Source organism: Chiloscyllium plagiosum, unplaced genomic scaffold (assembly GCF_037043375.1).
Source record: "Chiloscyllium plagiosum isolate Xiang-an unplaced genomic scaffold, Cpla_swu_hap1 HiC_scaffold_22, whole genome shotgun sequence".
Classification (NCBI taxonomy): Eukaryota; Metazoa; Chordata; class Chondrichthyes; order Orectolobiformes; family Hemiscylliidae; genus Chiloscyllium; species Chiloscyllium plagiosum.
In genome coordinates this window covers 59,250,219-59,277,364 of record NW_028270160.1, presented here as the reverse complement: position 1 = coordinate 59,277,364, position 27,146 = coordinate 59,250,219, and the positions used below count along the sequence as shown (strand labels likewise).

General features: G+C 41.3%; 1 protein-coding gene across 2 annotated transcripts in view; it reads right to left on the bottom strand.

The window, feature by feature from the left end:
- Window positions 1–514: 514 nt before the first annotated feature.
- The window catches only part of slc22a15 (solute carrier family 22 member 15), an 83,542-nt gene continuing 56,910 nt past the window's right edge, over window positions 515–27,146 (bottom strand). Inside the window, exons 7-12 of one of the 2 annotated variants that reach the window (XM_087999119.1) lie at window positions 26,225–26,365; window positions 16,777–16,862; window positions 15,386–15,509; window positions 13,196–13,268; window positions 8,043–8,207; window positions 515–3,866 (exon numbers count right to left, since the gene is read on the bottom strand). In XM_087999119.1, the coding sequence (XP_087855245.1) occupies window positions 3,834–3,866; window positions 8,043–8,207; window positions 13,196–13,268; window positions 15,386–15,509; window positions 16,777–16,862; window positions 26,225–26,365 (622 nt within the window). In that variant the 3' untranslated portion in view covers window positions 515–3,833. The remainder of the gene's footprint in view (window positions 3,867–8,042; window positions 8,208–13,195; window positions 13,269–15,385; window positions 15,510–16,776; window positions 16,863–26,224; window positions 26,366–27,146) is intronic. The other variant, XM_087999120.1, reaches the window with a different exon arrangement.

Here is a 27,146-nt window from a genome sequence, read left to right as displayed (position 1 = left end):
AGACCTTGACAATGTTCAGGCTTGAGCTGATAAATGTCAAGTAACATTCACTGCACACAAGAGCCAGCTAATGACCATCTCTAACAAGAGAGAATCTGACCATTGCCTCTCAACATTCAATGGAATTCTGCTGCAGAATCAACATCCTGGGTGTTACCATTAATCAGAAACTGAACTGGCCCAGCCATATAAATACAATGGCTACAAGAGCAGGTCAGAAGGTAGGAATCCTTGATGAGCATCTCACCTCCTGACTCCTCAAAGCCTGTCCACCACCTACAAGTCAGAAGCATGATGGAATATTTTCTACTTGTCTGGATGAGAGCAGTTCCACCAAGAGTCAAGATGCTCAACAGTAATCTAAACTACAAAATCTGCAGCTCTTTTCCAAATAAATCCAGTTTGTGCATTTATCACGATATACAAGTCGGACATTTCAAATTAATAACAGGTCTGTCCTCTCACTTTGAAAATATTGACACAATGAAGAATGAGAAAATAAGTAAACAGCAGCTCAGGGAAAATTTCCTATTATATTTGATGTCACATTTCATGGTACAGTTACACATGTGGCAGGTTTTCAGTATATAAAAATGAGATACAATGCATTCTGGTCAACTGTCAGCAAGCTCTCATAATCGATACGTGGAGATGTCACATTTGAGAACTGGTTAAACAAAAGCATAATAGGTTTGAACGAGGAAGATATGAAACTGATCGTTTAACTTAGTGACAGTGAGATTTTCAGCTTGACAATGAAGGGTGGATCCATGAGTGGTGGTTCCTCGACTATGCCAGTTTTATACCCAACCAGCTAGTTAAAAAGCTCCTGACAAGGCAAGCTCGGGTTGTTGGTTGGGGATGGTGAATGTCTCTCTTTCACCAGCACACAGACGCCAGGCAGGGTACATAAAGTGACAAGCCACATTTTAGGGACAAAGTCCAGTACAGTATAAATGCTGAGTTACTGATTCCACATAGCTGCATGTCACAAACCACTGACGGTGTGGAATGTTCTTTGCTCAACAAATGGCTGTTCTTCATATGGTCTAACTTAAAAATTACAAATAGGTTCAGCGAAGTATCCGGCTTCCACGGACAAAGGTTTCTGTTTCGTTTTCAGCTCCACACAGATATTGTAACAAACATAATTGCCAGTAATAAATTCACTAATACATTTATAATGGCAACATTAACTTAAAACTATTGAAGTAGATATCTACAATATTACATTTAATTAAGTAAACCCCAGTCAGTATGCCTATCATCTCCTATTTGAATTGCCCTACATCTCCCAAACTTGACATCTTAGTCCATCTCGTAAACTGCCTTGCTTTGACACCAATTTCTTTACTATTGCTCCAGGCCCAAAAAGGGCTAACTCTTGGGGTGAAGTGTTATCAAGTCTAGCAGCATCCCAGCTCACTACCCAATGAGATCTCAAGGAAGCAACCCTCACAATGAAGCTCTCACAGCTGAGCATCAGTCAGAAAGTCCTGAGAGGGGAGATAGCCAAGCCTGATTCCTCTCAGGTCCAGAGCCCACTGAGGCACTTTTCAATAGGGGTCACAGGATAGTAATCAGCTTCAGTAATCATGGACCATTTTCCCACCATTAATGTCACCTACTACTGTTACTCTAGCTGGGATTAGAGATATTAGTTCATACTGAGATATTCCAGTCTCACTTCGCTGAACACATTTTTTAAACCTTGTCTCAACATCTTTTGTATGTTCTTGTTCTCTGTTTTCAAGGTCCTTGCGACTTTTTAACAAAAGGGTCTGATAGGTAAGAAAGGTTCTTGCTACAGAAATTTCACAGTGTTTGCCCTGTGAAATAAAAGTCTTCCCTGTGCTTTAAAAAAAAAGCATTATGCAATGGAAAAGACATAACGAGCAAGGAGCTTAGGGCATAGATACTGTGTTATCAGTGAAATTGAGTTACGTAGCTTTCAACAACAAGTAGACGTGCATTCAAGTCAATACAGAGTGCAAAATGAAACTATGAACTTTCATCATTGACAAGGCATTTGTAGCCCAGATGATCAAATCCATCCATCCAGGCATGGAGCTTGGGTAGGGTTAATTTTACAAACTAACTATTTCTGATTAAACCTTTGCAAAATGCAAAACACTCAATTTATTTGCAATAACTGAATACTGTTTTGAACAAACTAATGATCCTTTGAAATATCTAAAGATACCTGACAGGCAAAAGCATGACAGTACCAGGCCTCAACTGCAACGGAGCAGAAATCCTTAGCTTCCCTTGAAACCAACTGGATGATCAAGCTGCAGACTATCTGGGGTTAATGCAGTCACAGTTCAAGCTGCCAGAGTGGAAAGTCGAGTCACTGGATCCATCTGCCACAGTCAAAGAGCATATTATTTCTATATTCATCTTCCACAATGGGTTCACACATCCACCTTCCAGAGTCAGTTAGATCGCTGGATCCACCTTCCAGTTATGGAGCTGGGTCACTAGAAGTACGTGACAGAGTTGGAACATGGGCAATTTGGTCACTAGGTTCTGCACATCTCCCAAAGAGAAACAGAAATGCAAAACATACAAGAATAAAGTAGCTTTCCTTTCTCTTTAACAGATGTTGCAGACCAATCCTACATTTTGTCTACCTGCCAAACAGAATATGAGCAGAGGATCCAAAATGTCTTTGGACAAATGACAGGCAACACTGAAGTCAGTTGGCAACCTGTTGCTGGGCGGTGTCATTCAACTGCAGTTAAATGCTGCAGAATAAACGCAATACACACTTAAATGATAAATATTGCACATTATATGAGAACCATTAGCAATGCTATTAAAATATAAATCAAACCTAAATGGACGCATATGGAAAGCTATCAAATAGCTATCCAAAACGGACGGTTTGTGAGATAAATTATTCTGGAAGATTTCATCTGAACTTACAATAATTCAAGGTTTAAAGATTTATCTTTTGGTTTTCTCGCAAATCTTGGAACAATAAGGCATCAGAATTGGACACCACAATCCAATTCACTTGAAGGGACATTTGAGACTGCAACAGCAAAGGAGTGATAAAATGCCTAGATACATATTGCACCTACAATATTAAGTAATTCTAACCAGAGACATTTTTCTATTAACTGAAAACTGTAGCATTGTTGGGCTCCTTAATACAGGAGAGCAAAGCTGAAGCATTTCGGAATATCTGTAAATGGAAAAAATGTAGATCCTTAAAAGGTGATCGTGTTAGAAGTGACAGGTGTCTAAACAGAGAGACTTCAGAGAGCTTAAAGCATGTCCAATACATACAAATCATTATAAGGCTCTCCATTACAATGCAAGGTGCATTAAAAAGAAACTGGAGCTTAAAGCTTCCCAAGCTTCAAAGTTATATTTTATGTTAAAACTCATAATTTACCCCAAAGGTCTTGTGAATAAATTCTAACACCAAAATCTTTTGAAAGTGATGATACTCCTCAGATAATGCAGCAGCTTTGTGCTTGCGACAGCAGGACTCAAAGGCAAAAATACTTGCAAAACTGTACAAGCTGAAATGTAAACAATGGCAATTCATAGTTCCTGTTACCCAACTAATGTTGGGAAGTGAGTAACTGAGGTATTTCTTCAGCTTAAATAAGTCTTTCCTTAACCACTTAGCATGTTGGCATCTTGAAGATCCAGCTCATTTAAAACATACCAATTCAAAGTCTCTGAATTGTTTATATAACCTCCTGCAGAATCTTGTAAAATTTCTCCTTGCAATTCATGGTCCTCATCTGAATACATTTTTCTTACGTCCGGTAGATTGTCCTTCCAGTCTAAGTTCTGCTTTGCTAAGCCTCTCATCTTCATGACTGAGTGACGTTCTGTGATCCAACCCCCTGTTAAATTAATGGAAAACATATAAACAATTCAATCACTAACCAAATAGGCCCCTTAAAATGGCAGATGCTGCCTGAACTGCTGTGCTTTTCCAGCACCATTCTAACCCTTAAAATGACTGCTTTGCTACAATAACTTGCATTTATATAGCATCTTCAATGCAATAAAATGTCCATAGATGCATCACAGAAATGTTAACAAACAAATACGATGCAAACCCCCCCCCCGTGACATAGGTAACCACTATCATTTTACCAGATGATAGGGCTGCTCTCTCAAAAGAGAGAAACAACTGGTTTGACCCAAGGCTCACCACACTTCAGACAAGGGGAGAGACTGAGAAGTAGAATTGGTCCTGGTAACCTCAGGCGGTGCAGGAATTGAACGAACACTGCTGCCATCACTCTGAATTGCAAACCAGCAGTCCAGCCAACTGGTGTAAATCGATCCAGGAAATCAACAGATAGGCTTTAAGGAAGATTTTAGAGAGGTTAGAGGGGGTTAGGGAAAGATTTCTGAAGCTCAAGTCACAAACAGGTGAGGGTAAGACTATCAGTAGGGAGGCAAAGTAAATCACAGAAATGCAAATAGCCACAACTGGAAGAGTTTAGACATCTCAAAGGAGAGCTGGACGATATAGATAACTGAAGGGCAAATCTACTGAGAGATCCAAACACAGGGATGACATTTTAAATTAAGGCATTGCTGGACTGGGAGCCATGGGACATCAACAATCATAGGGCTGTGACAGGTCAACAGAACTTACGAGAGTCAGGATACATGCTGTAGAATGGGAATGCTGATACCGAATGTACAATAGCATGAATACTTAGACTGAATTTTAACTTCAATGTCAGGAAACAACTGACTTTTGACACTGAAGAGAAAACCGCAAAAATTCAGATTTCAATTATAGAGTCAAAGACATGCACAGCACAGAAGCAGACCCTTCAGTCCAACTCATCCATGCTGACCAGATAATCTAACTTAACGTAGTCCCATTTGCTGGCACCCAGCCCACATCCCTCTAAACCCTTCCTATTCCTTTTCTCCAACCAGATCCCTTTTAAATGCTGCAATTGTACCAGCCTCCACCACTTCCTCTGATAGCTTATTCCATACACACACCACCCTCTGTGGGAAAAAGTTGCTCCTTAGGTCCCTTTGATATCTTTCTCACTCTAAACCTATGCCCTCTAGTTCTAGACTCCCCAACTCCAGGGAAAAGACTTTGTCTATTTACCCTATCCATGCCCCTCATAATTTTACAAACCTCTATAAGGTCACCCTTCAGCCCCCAATGCACCAAGGAAAACAGCCCCAGCCTGTTCAGCCTCTCGTTATGGCTCAAACCCTCCAGGCCTGGCAACATCCTTGTAAATCTTTTCTGGACCCTCTCAAGTTTCACAACAATCATTCCGATGGGAAGGAGAGCAGAATTGCAATATTCCAACAGTGGCCTAACCAATGTCCTGTACAGCTGCAACATGACCTCCCAACTACTGTACTCAATACTCTGACCAGTAAAGGAAAGCATACCAAACGCCTTCTTCACTATCCTATCTACCTGCGACTCCACTTTCAAGGAGCTGTGAACCTGCACTCCAAGGTCTCTTTGTAATTAATGTGAAGAAAGTTTTACATGTATTTTTCAAACATTTCACAACTGTAATAAAATATTAAACAGATTTTACGCTTTGTACATAACTGATCAGAGCTCAAATTGTGTTCAAAACCACTACATTTCAGATCTCAATTTTTTGTACAACAGCAAAAATAAATTCTTCCTTGAACCAATGCAATCAACAAATGAAAAACAGAATACCACAGGAACAGGCCCTTCGCCAACACATGATGCCTTTCTAAACTAAACCCTTTTGCCTCTCAGTGGTCCATGTCTCTCTATTCCCTGTCTATTAGTACAGGGCGACTGCAGTATCTGCAGAATCAACTGCGGTTTCAGTTATCCAGTTTGCCACGGCCCAAAAATATTACATGGAACATTCTAGAACCAGGCACAAGGGGGCTGCCGGTGAGGTAAATTTCCCATTTAAATGAAAGGGTTTGCAACTATCCACGGTTTCGGGCATCTGCGGTTGGCCTTGGAAAGTACTGCCCGCAGATATGGCGTGGAGCAGGTACTGTATATCTGTCAAGATGCCTCAAACATTGCTATTGTATCCACCTCCACCACTTCCTCTGGCAGCGCATTCCAGGCATTAACCATCCTCTTTATAAAAAACTTGCCTCTTACATTTCCTTTAAACTTACCCCCTTTTACCTTAGACCTCACCTAGTAATTGACATTTCTATCCTGGGAAAAAGATTGTTTCTCCATTCTATCCATGCCTCTCAATTCTGTAAACTTTTATTAGGTCACAACTCATCTTTCAACACTCAAATGAAAACAACCAAACAAAGTTTGTCCAATCTCTCCTCATATCTAATATCCTCCAAATCAGGCAATGTCCTGGTACGTTCTTTCTGTACCTGCTACAAAGCTTCCACATCCTTCTGCTAGTGTGGCAACCAGAATACTGCACGCAATATTCCAAATGTGGCCTAACTAAAGTTCTATACAGCTGCAACATGACTTGCCAATTTTTAGACTCTATGCCCCAACCAATGAAGGTAAGCATGTTATATACCTCCATGACCACTTTTATCCATTTGTGTTGCCAATTTCAGGGAACTGTGGACCTGCTTGTCCAGATCCCTCCATATGTTAATGCTTCTAAGGATTCTACCATTTATTATATAATTCCTTCTTGCATTGATTCATCCAAAATGCATTACCTCAGGATTAAACTCCATCTGCCATTTCTCCACCCAGGCGTCCAGCCTACCTATATCCTGCTATGTCCTCCAGCAATCCTCCTCACTATCCCCAGCTCCCCCAATCTTTGCATTGTCTGCAGCCTTACCAATTAGGCCACCTACATGTTCCTCAAACAACAGGAGTCTCAGCACTGATCCCTGTGGAACACCACTGGTCACAGACTTCCATTCACAAAAAACAACTTTCCACCACTATTCTGTCTTTGATAACTCAGCCAGTTCTGTATCAATCTTACCAGCTTACACAGATCACATGTGACTTTACCTTTTGTATTAGCCTGCCATGAGGGACCTTGTTAAAGGCCTTGCTAAAGTCCATATAGACACCATCTACTGCCCTGCCCTCAATCACCTTTGTCACTTCCTCAAAAAGATTCAAATAAGCATGAGACACGTCCTTCCCCGCACAAAGCCATGCTGCGTAACTCAAATAAGTCCATATTCTTCCAAATGCGAGTAAATCCTATCCCCAAGAACCTTCTTCAATAATTTTTTTACCACTGACATAAGGCTTACCAGCCCACAATTTCGCAAATTATCCCTGCTGCCCTTCTTAAACAAAGGAACAACTTAGACAACAAAGGAACAACTCTAGGACCTCTCCTGTGACTAAAGGGGATACAAAGATTTCACACAAGGGACAAGGCCTCAGCAATTTCCTCACCTGCTTTTCTCAGCATTTTGGGATAGATCTCATCAGGTCCTATGGCTTGTCTACCTTAATGCTTTTCAAAACACCAACACCTCCTTCTTCAGAGGAAGGGTCACTGGACCCAAAACATTACCTCTGCTTTCTCTCCACAGCTGCTGGCAAACCTGAATTTCTCCAGCAATTTCTGTTTTTGTTTAGAATATAATTGTCCTTTAACAATAGTTACCTGTACAGCTTTAGTTATATAGTTTAAAAAACAAGTTACCACTAAGAATATGCATTTATAATACTCATCAAGTCCACTATGATTAAACTGTCCTGTGTAATTGGTACACAAGATTTGGAATCTAAATTTTTTTGGCATTTGAAAATTTATAAAACAGACCTTAGTATTGTTCCTGCAACTACAAATTTTAACCATCTCAAAATTGCTTAAAAATGGACACAGAGTGAAAACCATTTGATGATTTGGGGTAACATTGGCTTGATGGGAAAGGCCAACTTCCAGCATAGCATTTCTTAAACCATCACAATAATTGCTGAGTGGTCTTGCATTTGAAATTCCACAATCTTTCGTACTGTGTTGAGAAGAAGATGGTCAATCGATTAGATCCCGAGGCAGTGAGAAAAGAAATGTGGAACCAAAGTTACAACAAATAGAAATGCAAACCAAAATGGAACTCACTTTTTTCCTTTTATCTTCAAGCTTCTGGTAGGTTGGAGTGTGAAGATCTTCTATTGACTCTGCAATTGGTTTATTTAATGTTTCTGGAAGCAGGAGACCCAGGAATCCTGCTGACATCCCAGCAATTCCAAACACTATAAATGGCATTGATGGATTCAACGACTTCTGCAACACAAGAATGCTCACCTCAATACATGCTTGAACCAATAAGGCTAAGGAAAGACAAGAAAATAGGAACATTCTGAACTACCATTCAGCAAGATCACAGGTGATCTGCAAGCAAACATCTTATCTCCATCCTTACTGTCCAACAGTCAAGGGATCTAGCACTAACTGCTATTTGAAGAGGAGGATTTCAAACATCTACCATCCTTTCGGCAGGATTTTGACTGGGCTCTCTGGAGTAGAGTGGGAACTAGGAGTAGGTGCGTGGATAAGGAATTGGGATGGAAGTCAGGGAAAGCAATTAATCAGTCTGCACGTGGTTTCCCCAATACAGAGGAAATCACAATGAATAGCAATACGTGTTCTGAACTGTCAGCCGTAAAGTAAATCATTGTTACAATCAGGAGAGTTTGGGACTTTGGATATTGAGAGGGGATAAGGTAACACAGCAAGTGCAATGTCTCCTTGCAATTGCATGGAAACCTGTATCTGGGGAGTGGAGTATGATGACATGGAAGGAACAGAAGAGAAAATGAGCAGCTACTGCAGGTAAGTAGCAAAGTAACTGACATATTGATCTGTATTCATAAGAGATCAGAGTACAAGGATAAGGAAGAATGAGGGGTGATCTAAAATCTGAACAGGCTTGACGGAGTGCACTGTGGGGTTATTTTAGTCTGGCTGGGGAATCGAAAGCATGGGGGAACAGTCTCAGGATGAGAGCTCAGTCATTCAGGACACAGTTGAGATGAAACATATTCACTGAGAGAGGTGTGAATATTTGGAATTTTCCATCCAGAGGATTATTATATCAATAAAAACAAAGTGCTGGAGATATCCAACAGCTCAGGTAGTATCTGTGCAGTGAGAAACAAAAGTTAATGCTTCAAGTCCAAACAGATCAACACAGACTTGAAACGCTAACTGCTTCCCTCTCCCCAGATGCTGCCAGGCTTGTGGAGTTTCTTCGACATTTTGTTTTTATTTCAAATTTCCAGCATCTCAGGATCAGAGTTAAACAGCACGGAAACAGATCCTGAGGTCTAACACATCCAAACCAACCAGATGTCCAAAATTAATCTGGCCCCATTTGCCAGCATTTGGTCCATACACCTCTACATCCTTCCTATTCATATACCCATCCAATGCCTTTTAAATGTTGTAATTGTACCAGCCGGCACCACCTCCTCTGGTGGCTCATTCCCTACATGCACCACCCTCTGCATGAAAATGTTACCCTTAATGTCCGTTTTAAATCTTTCCCTCTCACCCTAAACCAATGCCCTCTAGTTTTGGACTCTCCTACCCTGAAAAAAGGCCATGGCTATTCATCCTGTACATGCTGCAATATTTTGCTTCCCTTAATACTCCATAATTGATGATATATTCAAGGCTGTGATAGATTGTTGATCTCCCAAGGAATAAAGGGATAATGGGAAGGAGGTGGCTAAATGAAGACTAGGCAGAAGATCAGCCATGCTTGCACTTGCAATTACCAGACTGATTCCTGGGATGGCTGGAGTGATGCATAAAGAGAGACTGGATTCACTGGAGTTTAGGAGAATGGGATGGGAGAGGGATCTCATAGAAACCTACAAAACTAACAGTACCAGACAGAGTAAACGCAGGAAGAATTCCCTCAATGTCTGATGAGTCCAGAACCAGGGGTTATAGTTTAAGGGTACAGGGTAGTCCATTTAAAGCTGAGATGAGGAGAAAATTTATTCAGGAGAGGTGAACCTGTGGAAACTCTGCCACAGAAAGTGCTTTTGGCCAAAATACTGAATGTTTTCAAAAAGGACGTAAATACAGTTCTTATTGGATAAAGGGATCAAAGAGTATGGGGTAAAAATAGGGGCAGGGTACGAAGTAGGATGATTAGTCATGATCATACTGAATGGGGGAGCAGAATGAAAGGACCAAATGGTCTAGCCCTGCCTGCCCCTATTTTAAATGTTTCAACTGGCCATCTGATCTACTCCTGCTCCTCGTTCTCACGTCACAGCAATCCAGACATTGTCTGCCCCAGGTTACTGTACAATTGAAACATGACTTCTATCCCCTCGTATCCTAATGTTCCAGATATAAACCTTCAACTTTTTAACATTATTTTCTCCATCTGATCATGACATCTTAATGAGTAGTGTATGACAGCCAACAAGTGTTTCTCATTCAACTCTCTTTAGGTCCAAAGTTGGTGACCTCACATTTGTTTCACATTTAATCCTTTACCTAATCTATCAATTCCTTTGCAATTTTACACTTTCACCAAGATTGCTTACAATTTCTGTACATTTCCCAACATCTAAATCATTAACTAATACAAATGTTTGAGACCCCAACATAGATCGCTGCAGAATGCCACGAGTCAAGAGACTGTAATGACAGTAGCTTGCCATTATCCCTACTCTGTCTCCAGATGCTCAGCCAAATAGAACATAGAACATTACAGCGCAGTACAATGTTGCGATTGGTACGATATTGCGCTGACCTGTGAAACCAATCTGAAGCCTATCTATCCTATACTATTCCATTATCATCCATTTGTTTATCCAATGATCATTTAAATGCCCTTAAAGTTGGCGAGTCTACTACTGTTACAGGCAAGGTGTTCCAGACCCCTACTACCCTCTGAGTAAAGAAACTACCTCTGACCTCGGATGCTGCCTGACTTGCTGTGCGTTTCCCCCAACACTCTAATCTAGACTCTGTGTCAGCCTGGTCAATTTGCTTTGTTTAATAAACCACTTGTCAATTTCACCACGATTCTTGTTTGTGGTCTCTAATCCATTGGGCTAAATTTCTCTGGCAATAGCTAATCAGGTCAATAATTTACTTCCAATTCCATGAGCTTTCACTCTAGCTTGTACGTTCTGAGGAGAGACTTTAACAAATGTTCCTTGCAAACCTGACATCCACAAGCAAGAATTTCCACTACTTTGGCAATTTCTTCAAATAATTCAATCAAATTCGTTAGCATGACCTACCCTTTATAAACAGTTGGCTTTCTCTGATCAGCTGAAAATGTTTGGATGTTCAGTCACTCTAGCTTCAATTACAAACTGTAGAAATTTCCTGACAATAGATGTTATGTAACTTGGTCCATTATTTTGTGGTAAGCCTGTCACCTTTCTTAAACAGTCCCTGAATCAAGATAACTGGACAAGTACAGATGTTTTTAATGTTGTATGACATTAGAACCTAAATGTGGGCATCTACAATGTGTTAACACGGCAAATGCTGTGTGCTGCGTGAGGACACAAGCAAGCTCTTGTTATGATTAAGACCTGCTGATACTAATTGAAGAAAGGTGAGGTCCTTGTGATGTGTCCCTCCCCACTAGGCCACAAGGTCTAAATTCATGACTCAATTGCCCCAGCCCATACGTGTGTCACAGCATGTCCAACCAAGAAATCTAATGGTTTTGCAATGCACTGGTAGTGGCTCCATCTCTGGGCCAGAAGGTCAGATACAAATTCCACTTGCCATGGAGGTGTGTCATAACACAGTCCAAAATGTTTGATTGAAAATATTTATAGAATCCAGTTCAGGGTCTTGTGCTGAGTGGTAATGCACCAACTTCTGGGCCAGGAGGTCCAGGTTCAAGACCCACCAGCCATGGAATAATGTCATAGTATATATCTATTTAAAACCAATTATAGTAACTAGTTTCCACCCAGTTTGGACTGGTCTGTAAACGGGCAACATGATCTTCACCTCTGCTGTCCAGATTATTGTGAACAAAACTTTGTGGAAATCTTTGCCCTAGCTTGTTCCCATACCAGATGGATATTTACTGCTTTAACACAAAGTTCTCATCTGCTTCAAGACGAAGGTCATAGCTGAACAATATTGGTTACCAGATCACTTTGAGAGATATAAATAGAAGTACTTCTGATGCTAATGCTTTAAACAGGACATTTTTCAAACAGTGCAACAATGAAATATTGGTGTAACAAAGATCTTTACAAAATGAATTAAGCCAGAGATCACAAATAAATAGTTTTTTTCCAGTAAGAATGAAATCCACAATCCAAATAATTGAAGCTTCCTGCCACACAATACTAGTCAGGGACACATCGTTGAGAGGGGAAAGGGCCTTCAGAGATGGTAGCCTAATTAATGAACAACATAGTCAGGAAACTGTGCACTTCTTTAAAAAGAATTAAACATTGAGTGGAAATGATCACAATAAACTAAATCTGCTCTCAAATGTTCAGTATAACAAGGGCCAAAAGTTCCCTCCAGTTAGCAAGTAATTCAAACCATTTGAGACTTCACAACAATTAACTTGCCCTAATTTTAACAGATCTCCAGTAAACAGGAAAACTACATCAGGTGATGCACCTCATGCAAGGTCGATGTCATATATGAATATGAACACAAAGCACATATTTGCTACTTTGATTTCACAGAAACTTACAGGAAGCTAATTGGTCCATTATGCCTGCACTTTTTGAAAGAGCCAGCCAATTTATCCCACTCCCTTTCTCTTGTAACCTTGCATGTTTTTCCTTTGTCAGTATTTAGCCAATCCTCTTTTGAAATTTACTATGGGATCTGGTTTCACATTTCAGCAGAGTGTGGAAGACAACCACTCTCTGGAGAACGCACTTAATGATCCCTTTTCTTTTGTTTGTCAGTGTTTCCTTATTATCAATACTTCAGTGGTGGAAACAATTTTTCCTTATCTACACTACTAAAGTCCAACACTTTCATCAAATCACACTTCAATCAATTCAGTGCCAACTTCTTTATAGATTTTCCAATTTTCTGAAATGTTGCATCTCTGGTGGCATTCTAGTATGTCTCTTCTGCACCATCTTTATAGCCATGACATCATCCTGAAAGTATGGGAGCCAGGACTGGGCACAATAGCATGAGTCTACTTATGTTAAAAGGAGTTTCATATGAATGAGTGAGCACCCTGAAGTACCACCATGCAGGTTCAAGGAGGCTTCTACATATATAGAAAAGTTGAAACTAACCAGCGCGGGAACAAATGGTGCCAGAATCCCACCAACTCTGCATGACATTGAGCAGATTCCCAATCCAGCATTCCTGTGTGAAAGAAACCATATCAGATCAGAGCAGGTTTAAAAACTCAACTCTATAACTGCTCACGGTTCAATTATAAATCAGATGGCACTGCCCTCTCCAGAGGCCAAACACTTACAACCTAGAGGCAAGACATCAATTTTGCATCTTTAGGATTTCACGATAGAAATCTGATCAGTAATTCATGTTTCTTACTACAAACGGATACCTGGGTCATATTTCAGACATCTAGACATTAACTTCTAAAGTGAACTAGAAGTGAACTCAACTATCTCAAACAGCAAACACATTAAATTGTAAAGTAGAAATTCAGGAATTCAAAATGAGAATGTGTCCCACCATACAAACTCTTACATTCCCTCTTCAAGGACTCAATGTACTTACAATACTTGTACTGACACCTCCTGCATTACTGCACTCTCAATCTGGCATCATTTTATTATTTCATCAAGTCCTTCCCACAAACAAAATCAAGAAACTATAAAGATGGGTAGGTCAACCAAAGGGCAATTGGAATGTAACAATCTGGATGAATCGGATTTTGAAAAAGAAGTTTTTACAAATACATTAAGGACAAAAGGGTAACTAGGGAGAGAATAGGGCCCTTCAAAGAACAGAAAGCCGGCCATTATGGGGAGCCGCAGAAAATGGGGGAGATATTAAATGAGCATTTTGCATCAGTATTTACTGTGGAAAAGGATATGGAAGATATAGACTGTAGGGAAATACATGGTGATATCTTGCAGAATGTCCATAGGAGGAAGTGCAGGATGTTTTGAAATGGGTAAAGGTGGACAAATCCCCATAAGCTGATTAGGTGTTCCCTAGAACTCTGTGGGAAGCTAGAGAAGTGATTGCTGGGCCTCTTGCTGAGATATCTGTATCATCAATAGTCACAGGTGAGGTGCTGGAAAACTGGAGGTTGGCTAAAGTGGTGCCACTGTTTAAGAAGGGTGGTATGAGGACAAGCCAGGGAACTATGCGAGGTGCTGCATTTTGGGAAAGCAAACCTTAGCAGGACTTATACACTTAATGGTAAAGTTCTAGAGAGTGCTGCTGAACAAAGAGACCTTGGAGTGCAGGTTCATAGCTCCTTGAAAGTGGAGTCACAGGTAGATAGGATAGTGAAGGTGGCGTTTGGTATGCTTTCCTTTATTGGTCAGAGTATTGAATACAAGAGTTGGGAGGTCATGTTGTGGCGGTACAGGACATTGCGGGCAATTCTGGTCTCCTTCCTATTGGAAAGATGTTATGAAACTTGAAAGGGTTCAGAAAAGATTTACTAGGATGTTGCCAGGATTGGAGGATTTGAGCTATAGGGAGAATCTGAACAGGCTGGGGCTGTTTTCCCTGGAGCGTCTGAGGCTGAGGGGTGACCTCATAGAGGTTTACAAAATTATGAGGGGCGTGAATAGGATAAATAGATGAAGTCTTTTCCCTGGGGTCGGGGAGTCCCGAACTAGAAGGCATAGGTTTGGGGTGAGAGGGGAAGGATATAAAGAGACCTAAGGGGCAACCTTTTCACACAGAGGGTGGAACGTGTATGGAATGAGCTGCCACATGAAGTGGTGGAGGCTGGTAAAATTGCAACATTTAAGAGACATTTGGATGGGTATATGAATAGGAAGGGTTTGGAGGGATATGGGCCGGGTGCTGGCCGGCATGGACGTGTTGGACCGAAGAGCCTGTTTCCATGCTGTACATCTGTATGACTCTAAATCGCTCAGTGAAACCGGTCTTACAGAAATTATTGCTCGAAAACTGCTCATAGGAAACGAGGCAAAAATACTTGAGAACCAGATCATCAACTTGGTCAGCCACTTTTACAACTATCAGTTATGCAACTCGTCCCATTTCCTCAGGTGAGCCTGGTTAACTGAACAATTCCTCAGCAAGAAAGTGAAATGCACTTTGCAGCATCAGCTGGAAAGGGTTCCCAGTGGAATCAGTGTGCTTGGGGTGGAAGTTGTTTAAATTTCAGTTTTAGCAAAACAACAATCTCGACACTCTGAGATATCAGTCATAGATGAAAGAAGCTATATAAATGAAAGTTTCTCTTTTCAAATAACAACAGAAAATATGCTAAACTTGTGTTGTCACCATAATAGAATTATATTTACCTGATCACAGTTGGGTAAAGCTCTGCAGTAAAGACATAGACAATATTAAAGGCAGCACTGACAGCTAACTTTCCACACAGTGCTAATGAAGTGACATTCAGCAAGAATCCCATGTCAAAGCCTGCTAAGAAAGAAACATATATTTAGATTATGGGTTAAAAACAGCTTATATGGAGTTAAGTCACAAATGAGTCACAGTATCACTGAATGGGTTAAAACAGGTTATATGGAGTTTGGTCACAAATGGGTTGCAATCACTGAATGGTCCTGGATGTAGGTTTGCTCGCTGAGCTGGAAGGTTCATTATCCGACATTTCTTCACCATACTAGGTAACATCTTCAGTGAGCCTCTGGACGAAGCTTCAACCGGAGGCTCACTGAAGATGTCACCTAGTATGGTGACGGAGCGTCTGAAAATTAACCTTGCAGCTCAGCGAGCAAACCTACATCCAGAACCTCAACCTGAGTTACAAATCTTCTCAAAACTCACGATCACTGAATGGGTTAAAAAAAGGTCATATGGAGTTAGGTCACAAATGGGTCGTAGTATCACTGAACACCCCATTGGCTCAAAAGCCAAATGCTTCGCTCTTGTTCTTATGTTTGACACATGACAGCATGGAAACAGTGGTCTCCTCTACACTGGGCAGACTGGGTGACTGCTTTGTGAAACATCTCTGCTATTTTGTAAAAATGAGTTTCCAGTTGCCTGCCATTTCAAAACAAGTGTCCCCATGCCAACATTTGTCTCAGGCCTGCTGCAGTACTCTGGTAAAGCTCAATGCAAGCTGGAGGAACAACACCTCTACCTTCCACCCATGTTCTTTAAAGGCCTCAGCACTCAATACTGAGTTTAACAATTTCAGAGCTAGAATATCTCCCTCCATTTTTGTTACCCCAACCCCACATCCCAGGCTCTGTTCTTTATGGGTTGCTCTATTTACACTGATTCAGCACTTTTCTCTCTCTCCTGGCTTACCATCAACTATCCTTTAGGCTGCTTCTCCATTTCTCTCTCTCTCTGCACCATTTCCAACAAATCAACTCATTCTTCACCTAAATAACCCCCCCCCCAACTCCAATCTCACTCATTATCAGCACATAGACCACTACTTGCCAAATGCTTTCAGTTTTGACAAGGGTTCAGTGGACTCGAAACGTTCACTGTTATTCTCTCCACAGATGCTGCCAAACCCACTGAGTTTCTCCAATACTTTGTGTTTGTTTCAGATATATTAACCTTCCAACGTTGTACAAAAATACCTTAAAGATCAGGAAGGTACACCAAGAATAATCCATTGGCAATGATCCAAAGAAAAACAGGTCAATTTAATGTTATATTTATCATAAGCATTAAACTACAGAGATTTTGTTTTAAAAGATCTTCTTACCCAAATGCCTAGGCAAGAACATGGTACTTATGCAGGCAAGCCCTGCAAATAACAGGAATGCTGTCATTGTCTTCCGTCTTCCTGACCTTGGATTTTGGTTGGAGAGGACAGAATTAGGTGTCATAATAAAATAAGGCATCCAATCACATTACATGGAGAAACTCCTGGAATGGCAAGCCATGCCCAGGTTTACAGAATACAAAAACAAACGAACTGTGGACACTGTAAATCAGAACCAAAAACAGAAATTGTTCAAAAAGCTCAGGTCTAGCAGCATCTGAGAAGAGAAATCAGAGTTAACGTTTCAGGCCATGAGGAAGGTCACCGGATCCGAAACGTTCATGTTTATTTCACTCCAGATGTTGCCAAACCTGCTGAGCTTTTATAGCAATTTCTGTTTTTGTGCTCATGTTTGCAGAGTTCCATAAAGCATTTAAACTGGAAACTGCTCTTGTGTACCTGTTCTTGGTACCAGAATACAAACCACAATTGGTTCAAATAATGCCACATGATACAACACAAAACCAACCAGATCTGTCTGAACCTTAGACCAAGTATTCTAACCTTTAGATTGTTAAAATCAGTGACGTGCTCACGAGGTAGCAGTTTCACCTCTGGCAAAGAATCATGGGCTCAGGTCCTACTCCAGAGACTTGGAATCCAATTCCAGGCTGACACACAATGGAATGCTGCACAGTCAAAGGTGTCATCTTTCAATGAGATGTTAAACAAAGGCATCATGTGCCCGTCTCAATGAAAAGATCCCATTACATTCTTTCAAAGGGGTGCAGGGAAATTCTGCCCTACACTCTGGCCAATATTCATCCCTCTGTAGCAGACTATCTGGGAGTTGTTTCGGGGAGCTCCATGTACACAAACTGGCTGCAACATTTCTATTGTTAAACATTTCAGAAGTATGTAATTACCTGTAAAATGTTTTGGGATATCCTGAGACATTGAAAGGTACTTTATGTAAATACAATTCTTCTTTTTCTACCTTAAGTGTTTCAGACAGAGTTATTCTTTGAAAAGGGAAAGCAAAATCATACGTAACCTCTTACGTAAAATAAGATGAAGTCACCATAGTCCTACCAGACCATCAGGTGCTCGCTCATTACAAAGAGACACAATTGGTGGTGGTTCAACCTGAGGGACACCACACCTCAGGCAAGGTTGAGGAGAGTCCTTCATGGTAACTTCAGCTGGTGCAGGAATTGAACCCATACTATTTGGATCACTCTGTATTGCAAACTAGCCATCTAGCCAACTGAGCTAAACCAACCCCCCTCTCTCTTATGTACTGAGTGCTTTACACACAAAAGTATTTCGGAGTACTCATTCCATTGAGTATACTCTACAAAATGCTCTTACTATCAATTTATTCTCATTATTTTTATAAAACTGTGAATTTTTCTGCCCACATTTCTCTCTCAGCCACCATCCCTGTAGTTACTGAGATACATTGGCTCCTGGCCCTTCAAGGAGAAAGTGAGGACTGCAGATGCTGGAGATCAGAGCTGAAAATGTGTTGCTGGAAAAGCGCAGGTCAGGCAGCATCCAAGGAGCAGGAGAATCGACGTTTCGGGCATGAGCCCTTCTTCAGGAATGAGGAAAGTGTGTCCAGCAGGCTAAGATCAAAGGTAGGGAGGAGGGACTTGGGGGAGGGGTGTTGGAAATGCGATAGGTGGAAGGAGGTCAAGGTGAGGGTGATAGACCGGAGCGGAGAGGTCAGGAAGAAGATTGCAGGTGAGGAAGGCGGTGCTGAGTTTAAGGGATTTGACTGAGACAAGGTGGGGGGAGGGGAAATGAGGAAACTGGAGAAATCTGAGTTCATCCCTTGTGGTTGGACAGGTTCCTAGGCGGAAGATGAGGCGCTCTTCCTCCAACCGTCGTGTTGCTATGGTCTGGCGATGGAGGAGTCCAAGGACCTGCATGTCCTTGGTGGAGTGGAAGGGGGAGTTGAAGTGTTGAGCCACGGGGTGGTTGGGTTGGTTGGCCCGGGTGTCCCAGAGGTGTTTTCTGAAACGTTTCGCAAGTAGGCGGCCTGTCTCCCCAATACAGAGGAGGCCACATTGGGTGCAGCGGATGCAATAAATGAAGTGTGTGGAGGTGCAGGTGAATTTGTGGCGGATATGGAAGGATCCCTTGGGGCCTTGGAGGGAAGTGAGGGGGGAGGTGTGGGCGCAAGTTTTCCATTTCTTGCGGTTGCAGGCGAAGGTGCTGGGAGTGGAGGTTGGGTTGGTGGGGGGTGTGGACCTGACGAGGGAGTCACGGAGGGAGTGGTCTTTACGGAATGCTGATAGGGGAGGGGAGGGGAGGGAAATATATCCCTGGTGGTGGGGTCCATTTGGAGGTGGCGGAAATGACGGCGGATGATACACTGTATATGGAGGTTGGTGGTGTGGTAGGTGAGGACCAGTGGGGTTCTGTGCTGGTGGCAGTTGGAGGGGCGGGGCTCAAGTGCGGAGGAGCGGGAAGTGGAGGAGATGCGGTGGAGGGCATCGTCGATCACGTCTGGAGGGAAATTGCGGTCTTTGAAGAAGGAGGCCATCTGGGTTGGGTCTTTGAAGAAGGAGGCCATCAACCCAGATTGTTGAAAAATGTGGTCCTGGAAAAACACAGCAGGCCATGCAGCATCCAAGGAGCAGGAGAATCGACATTTCGCGCATAAACCCTTCTTCAGGAATGAAGAAGGGCTTATGCCCGAAACGTTGATTCTCCTGCTCCTCGGATGCTGCCTGGCCTGCTGTGTTTTTCCAGCACCACATTTTTCTTCCAGCCTCCTGCTGGTCTACCATTGAAGCCCCTGGCACTAAGGGAGTCCCTAGTCAATATTGGGGAAGTTAACATCACCCACAAAAGCAACTGTTGTTTTGATATCATCCTATGATTTGTTAACATACCTGTTCCTTTACCTCCTCTGGCTATTGGGAGGCCTATAGTGTAACCCCATCATAGCAACTGCACCTTTCTTATTCCTAAGTTCTACCCAAATGGCCATGCTGGACAAGCCCTCCATGATGTCCTATCCTCTCTTCGTACAGCTATGACATTCTCCTTAATCAGTGATGAAACTCCCCCATCCCTTTTATATTCTTCCCTAAAAAGCCTGAAACATCTGAACCTTGGAACTTTGAGCTGCCAGTCCTGTCCTTATTGCAACCATGTTTCTGTAATGGCTACCACAATGCAGTCCACAAACTAATCCAGGCTCAAAGCTCATCTGCTTTACCTGTTATACTCCTTGTATTAAAATAAATACACTTCAAACTGCCAGTTCTGCCATGTTCATTAAACTAGCCCTGCTTATGCTTCCTCTTAAAACTTATTCATCTAATGTCCACCTTCTCCTCAATCACTCAATACACTGACCTACTGTTCTGGTTCCTAACCCCCTGTCACATGAGATTAAACTCTCCCGAATGGCACTGACAAACCTCCTGAGGATTTGGTGCCCTTCCAGTTTAGAAGCAACCCATCCTTCTTGTCAGGTCCCACCTGCCTGGAAGAGATCCCAATGATCCAGATTTGTGAAACCTTCCCTCTGACACCAGCTCTTTAGCCATTCATTCAAATGTATTATCTTCCTATTTCTAGCCTCACGAGCACCGGCACAGGGACTAATCCTCTTGTGGTAAAGAATTCCACAGATTCACTAGCTTCAGTTAAAAAAACTCATCATCTCGGTCTTAATGGATGACCTTGAGATAGTGCCCTCAGGTTCTAGACTTTCCAACAAGATGAAAGAATCTTTCAGGATCTACTCTTAAGTCCCTTACCAATCCTGCATGTTGCCATAAGGTCCCCTCTCATTTGCAGACCTCAAATGAGTACAGAGCCAACCTGTTCAACCTCTCCTCATATGAAAATTCCTCTATACCTGGCTCAGTCTAGCAAACCTTCTTTAGAACATTTCCAAATCCAGTATGTCTTTCCTTAGATGTGAACAGCCTTGTATGATGTCACCCAGAGTACCCTACTTTTATACGCTATTCTCTTTGAAAGAAATGCCAATGTTCTGTTGGTCTTCCACATTATCTAATGAACCTATATGCCAAATCTACATTTGTGAATTATACATGAGGACCTGCAAATGCCATTGTGCTGAAGATTTCAGCAGTCTTCCCTCCATTCAAATAGTATTCAGTTCCTCTATTCCTACTGCCAAAGTGCATAAATCCACATTTTTCTACATTATATTCCATCTGCCAAGTTTTTGCCCACCTACTTGACTCATCTCTTCCCCTCTGTAAACTGTGTGTCATCTTCACAAATTACCATCCCAACTATTTTTGTGCCATCTGCAAACATGGTGGTAATACATTCACTTCCATCATCCAAGTCTTTAGTACGAATTCTAAGTAATTGTTGCCCCAGCTCTGATCCCTGTGGCACTCCACTAGTTACAGGTGTGAGACAATGCTTTCACTTTAAAAAGGTTATTTTGTCCTGGATTTTTTGAGAGAAAGGCTGTAAAGGCAGAGGTGCCAAAGTCACTACGAGAGATGGCATAAGTCAACAATTCAGGATTTTTTTTAAAAAAGTTGTAACAATGAAAGAGAAGTGGCCAGCTCTCAGACCATTCTTTCTAGTTTTCTTTAGTTGCAGCAGTTAGAAGCTGTTTGGGTCCGAAGGATTGCAAGCTTCAGTGAAGAATTCCGAGCTGCTACTTTCTCTGAAATCTCTCAATGTTGTTTCTTAGTTAATTTGGAATAGGTATTGTATTTATTATTTGGTTAAGTTTTCCAATAGTTAAGTTATTCTGAATTCCTCCTTCTATTGTTTGTATTTTTACTACAGTGTGTCTAAATAAATTGTGTTCTGTTTAATGTTGAGTAGTTTGACCAGTCACATCACACCTGGAACACACACTTCACATCTACCTTGAAAATACGATTAGGGTCTGGGCAACCATTTAAAAATATTTTGAGGGGTCTATAACAACCACTTTCTTGAAAATGCCTCCCTTATCCCACCTCTGTCTTACATGAATTAACTCTATTCATGTTAATATACAAACTCAACACCAAGGGTTCTTTTCTGATTAAGTAGCCTAACACACAATACCACAAAAAATGCCTTCCATAAATCCAAATATAATACATTAACATTTCCTCTTGATCTATCCTGATTGTTACCTCTTCACAGAATTCTGATAAATTTGCATCCCATGATGTCCCCTTCATGAAGCCTTGCTGCCTATGCTTGATTATATGATATATTTTTAAATGCTATTTTATTACATCATTTATAATAGACTCTAACATTGTTCCAATGGCAGACCTTAAGCTAACTGGCTTTTAGTTACCTGTTTTTTGTCTCCTTCCTTTTTATGAAAAGGTGCTACATTGTCATTTTCCCAATCCTCTGGGACTTTTTCAGAATCTGAGGATTCCTGGGAGATCATTACCAATCATCCACTATCTCTGCAGCTACTTTCATTAATATCCTAGGATACAGCCCATCAAGTCCAGGGAACATTAACTCCATGACTTTGCCTAGCACTATTTCTTGCATGGTAGTTATTGTATGCAATTCTTCTCCACCTTTTGATTTTTTGGCATTTTGGAATGCTATTAATATCTTAATATCTTGAAGACCAATGCAAAGTATTTATTCAACATTTCTGCCATTTCCTTGTTCCCCATTATTTCTTGAGTCTCATTCTCTAAGGGGCCAATTTTCACTTTGGACTTTCTCTTCAATGTTCTATATTTGAAGACATTTTTACAATCAGTTTCAATGTTACTTGCAAGCTTACCCCTTCAGTTTGTTTTTTTTTTAGATTTTTTTAGATTAGATTAAATTCCCTACAGTGTGGAAACAGGCCCTTTTGCCCAACCAGTCCACACCGACCCTCCGAAGAGTAACTCACCCAGACCCATTTCCCTCCAACTAATGCACCTAACACTATGGGCAATTTAACATGGCCAATTCACCTGACCTACACATCTTTGGACTGTGGGAGGAAACCGGAACACCTGGAGGAAACCCATGGGGAGAATGTGCAAACTCCACACAGGCTGGAATTGAACCTGAGACCTTGGAGCTGTGAGGCAGCAGTGCTAACCACTGAGCCACCACGCCACCCTGTTTTTTTTTTTGCTTTTTTTTTAAGAAAGCTTTCCCAATATTGCATATTACCATGCATCTTTGCACAGTGTTTTTCTTTCAATTTGATACTATCCTCACAACACACTCATTCATTGACAGCAGCTGCCAAGCAATCATATCTCTCTGGTTGACCACAGTATTAGAGAGCAGTAAGCAGGAGAGTGAGGATGAGGTTGTACAGTTGGCTGTGGGGCCGGTGAGATTGTCACCATTTCTGCACTCATGATTGACACATCTGTCCTGTATTGGCCCTCGCCAGCCCTCTTTATCCTTTGAGCCTTTGACCAAGGGTCTGGATGAGAATCACCCTGCTCTCCAAGCTGGAGTGACCACATATGCAACCAGCAAACCTGGTTCCGCTCACTATCCATCTTCCCTCAATCTGACAGCAAGCAAGCAAACAGCAAAAAATCAGTGTCATTCCAGCGTGGGGGCAAATTAAACCCAACAGCTTCAGAGAACGCGGTAACAGCACCTTCACTGCTTCATCAAGACGGTAAATATACAGACTGTTACAAATAAAGATTTCCCCAATATCTTAATAATGTGATACATAGTTATACAATGCAGAAATCAGTTATGCTTTGTTCATTGCAACTGGACATTATCAAAACTCCTCAGATCAGTTTATGCATCTAATAGTTTAGGAGCTCCACCATGTGGCACTGAAGATCATTGCTGTACTAAGACTTCAACCTAAATTTAGAAAGGCTTCCTGACCAGTAGCTATACAGCTGTTTATTTTAGAATTTTAAACACTCCTCAGCATTGCACTTTAATGATTGAAAACAACCCAGAATATTACAATACAATTCCAAATACCGGACCAGCAACACCTCTTAGGTTTCCAAGCTGCTGACATGAATCAAGTAAAACGCAACAAACTACACTGACAACTTCCAATTATACAACACTTTCTAACACTCTAAGTCTTCACAGATCCATAACTGAAAAAGTACGGCAAAGAAATGCAAACTTTGAGGAAAGCAAGAACATATCTAAACCACCCATTTTAATAATCTTGCAAAATTCCTAACCATTTCACGAACATTGAAGTATTTTGAACCACAATTACTTTGTAACAATATTGTGCACAAGAAGGGTTTTAGAAGGGAGTAGCAAAGTTGTTTCTGGAGACCTGACCCAAATGGCTGCACTGCCTTCAAAACTGAGGCAGAGTAGAAATGGACAACGGCCAGAGTTGCAGGATTGTTGAGTCCTCTAGGGGGTGAATGTTTTACTGGGGTAATTGCATTTGGCAATCTGTTAATTTTAATGTTAAACACTGAATAAGCAACACATTCCTCTCACTTAGAGGAGCTGGAAGAAATTATTATGGTTCTAATTGTAACATAACTAGTAAATCACTTAGTCACATACAAATATAAATCAAATATGGTATCAATAGTTCAACAGTGATACTTCAAGATACACACATTCACACTATCTCATGAACACACACACACATATATATAAGTCTATAGAGTGAATTTGCACTTACAAAATTATATTTGCAGATACGTTATTTTTTGCTCAAAAGACACACAATCTGCAGGGAGTCAATAATGCAATATTTTATAAATTCTACTTTGGAAGCAGAACCAGTCTGACTAAAGATTGGAATACAGAGTCTAACCTCACACCTTCAATACATTGTCTGAGCGGAGATGTCACTTTTTTTTAATAAAACCTTACATTATCTCAAGAATGCGACTTAAAGGTAGTTCTGGGATTTACATATTAATGACCTAAAACCTGCAACACATTCTAAAAGATGGAAAATTGAACAGCATTCTAGCTTTGTTCAGCACATCATTTCCGTTGCATGACACTGCAATCTTTTGCAATAGGTTCTGTGTCTGATGAAGAAGCAACACTCCGGAAGCCAGCGCTTCCAAATAAACCTGTTGGACTATAACCTGGTGTTGTGTGATTTTTAACTGTTACATTTAGGTCTTCATTACCAGGACAATTGGAGAACGTATTCAATTATGATGGCTTCTACGGCCAAATACCTTGTCGATGCCAATTTGTATAGGTTTGCAGATAACGAAAATCTACAAGTTCAAGAGTGGAGTGAAGCAAATGACATTTTTTTTAATTTACGGTTTCCTTACAGAATTTTACAGCCATTTAAGCAATTTGGGAGATTAATCATTGTTGTAGAATACATTGCAGCCAATTTTCACATAGCAAGCTCCCACAAACAGAAATGGGATAATCATCAGACAATATGTCTTCAGAGATGATGGTCAAGAGGATAAATATTAGCCAGGAAGACAAGTGCCCTGCAGTGGAATCTTCTACATACATTAAGAGATTAGTTTAATATTTTTCTGGAAAGATGTCACCTCTGACAGTACAGCAATCCTTTATGTCATCCATCTTAAATCGCATTAGGTAAAGTAAACACTGATAGGACGAGACGGGCTGAAAGGCCTGTTTCCATGCTCTAAACATATGGTTGTTGGACCATTAGGCAAAGTACCTGTTAACAGCGTACACTTCCAGAAATGTAATGGACAGCTCACATTTTGAGCTGAACCGTGCAGACGTAAATTTAATCAGCACCAATAGATGTCCAGTTGATTCTGGATAATAACATGGGCTTTATTACAAAACCTGCCCTGGAAAATTACTACTCATCACCACATGGCCTATACCTATCTTACAAGATGGTAGATGCTTAGCCTGCGTTTTATTTTCATACAACAGTTGATGTAAACACTCAGAGATCATTCTCCTTTCATATCGCCTTGTGATTGTGAACTGTGCTGGCTTTCAAATAAATACAGGTAGACAAACCCTTTATCTGAAATCCGAAGGTCTTTTCGTGAAGTATTTTTCTCATTAACAAGGCTGTTTGGCATGCAAACAGTTAACCCAACTCCACACCCACTCAATTTGTGTCACTCAGATGCCTTTTGGAGGCAGGGGTGGGGCCAACACTGGCAGGCCTCAGTTGTGTCTCAGGGCCCATGGTATTCAGAGTTTGCTCTTCGGTAAGATTTTCAAACATTTCACCATCAAATTGTCGCTTATTCTGAAATTTGAAAAATTCTGAATTCTGAAAACCAGCTGGTCCCAAGCATTTTGGATAAAGGATTGTACACCTATACCAAGCTTTCAGATTCCGCCCTGTCAAAATTCAGTTGAGTGAGTAAACAGAAGGAGTTCAAGCCTACTGAGCCTTGCTTTTACCCATCAGAGGATAAACAGCAAATATTTGCCAAGACTGTACAGGATTTGTTGAAAGTGTGCAATTTATCACCTCCAACTTATATCTAAGACCACAATTAGTCATCCAGAGACTAGATGAGGATTTAATCCTTACCAGGATTTGTCAATGAAATAGAGGCAGAGGGGGAACGCTGGTACTTCCACAAGGCCATACAGAGCAATGTTCAGGTAGCGATTGCCTTTCAAATCCCCCGCATTCAAAGTTAAGCCATAATAAACAAGGCTGCAAACATACCTATTCAAAGAACAGACAGAGGCCAATTATTTTTTTTCCTAATCAATAACATGAACAGTGACTTTAATGGGTGTTTCTGATGGACCAACCCCAACCACACCCCTGTCAAAAAAGCAGCAGAGACAAGGAAGAACAGATCGGACAGCAGATCTTGGAAAGGTGTAGATATAACAGAGTTGTTATTTGGGTGAGTTCAACTTCCCCAATATTGATTGGGACCTCCCTAGTGCAGATGGTCTGGACGGAACTGATTTTGTCAGGTGTGCATAGGAGGGATTCCTGACTCAATATGTAGATAGGTCGACTAGAGGGGAGGCCATATTGGATTTGGTGCAAGGCAACAAGATAGGCCAGGTGTCAGATCTCTCTGTAGGAGAGCATTTCGGTGACAGTGACCACAACTGCCTCACCTTTACCATAGCCATGGTTAGGAATATAAACAGACAGTATGGGGAGGCATTTAATTAGGGGAGGGGACATTATGCTGCTATTAGACAGGAGCTGTGGAGTATAAGTTGGAAACAACTGTTCTACAGGAAATGCACGACAGAAATGTGGAGGCTATTGCAAGTATTGAATAACTTTGTCCCACTGAGATAGACAAGGAATGGTAAGGTGAAGGAACCTTGGATGACAAGAGCAGAGGATCTTCTCGCCAAAAGGAAGAAAGAAGTTTACTTAAGGTTGAGGAAGCAAGGATCTGGCACAGCTTTACAGGATTACAGGATAGCTAGGAAAGAACTCAAAAATGGACTGAGGAGAGCCAGGAGGGGGCACAAAA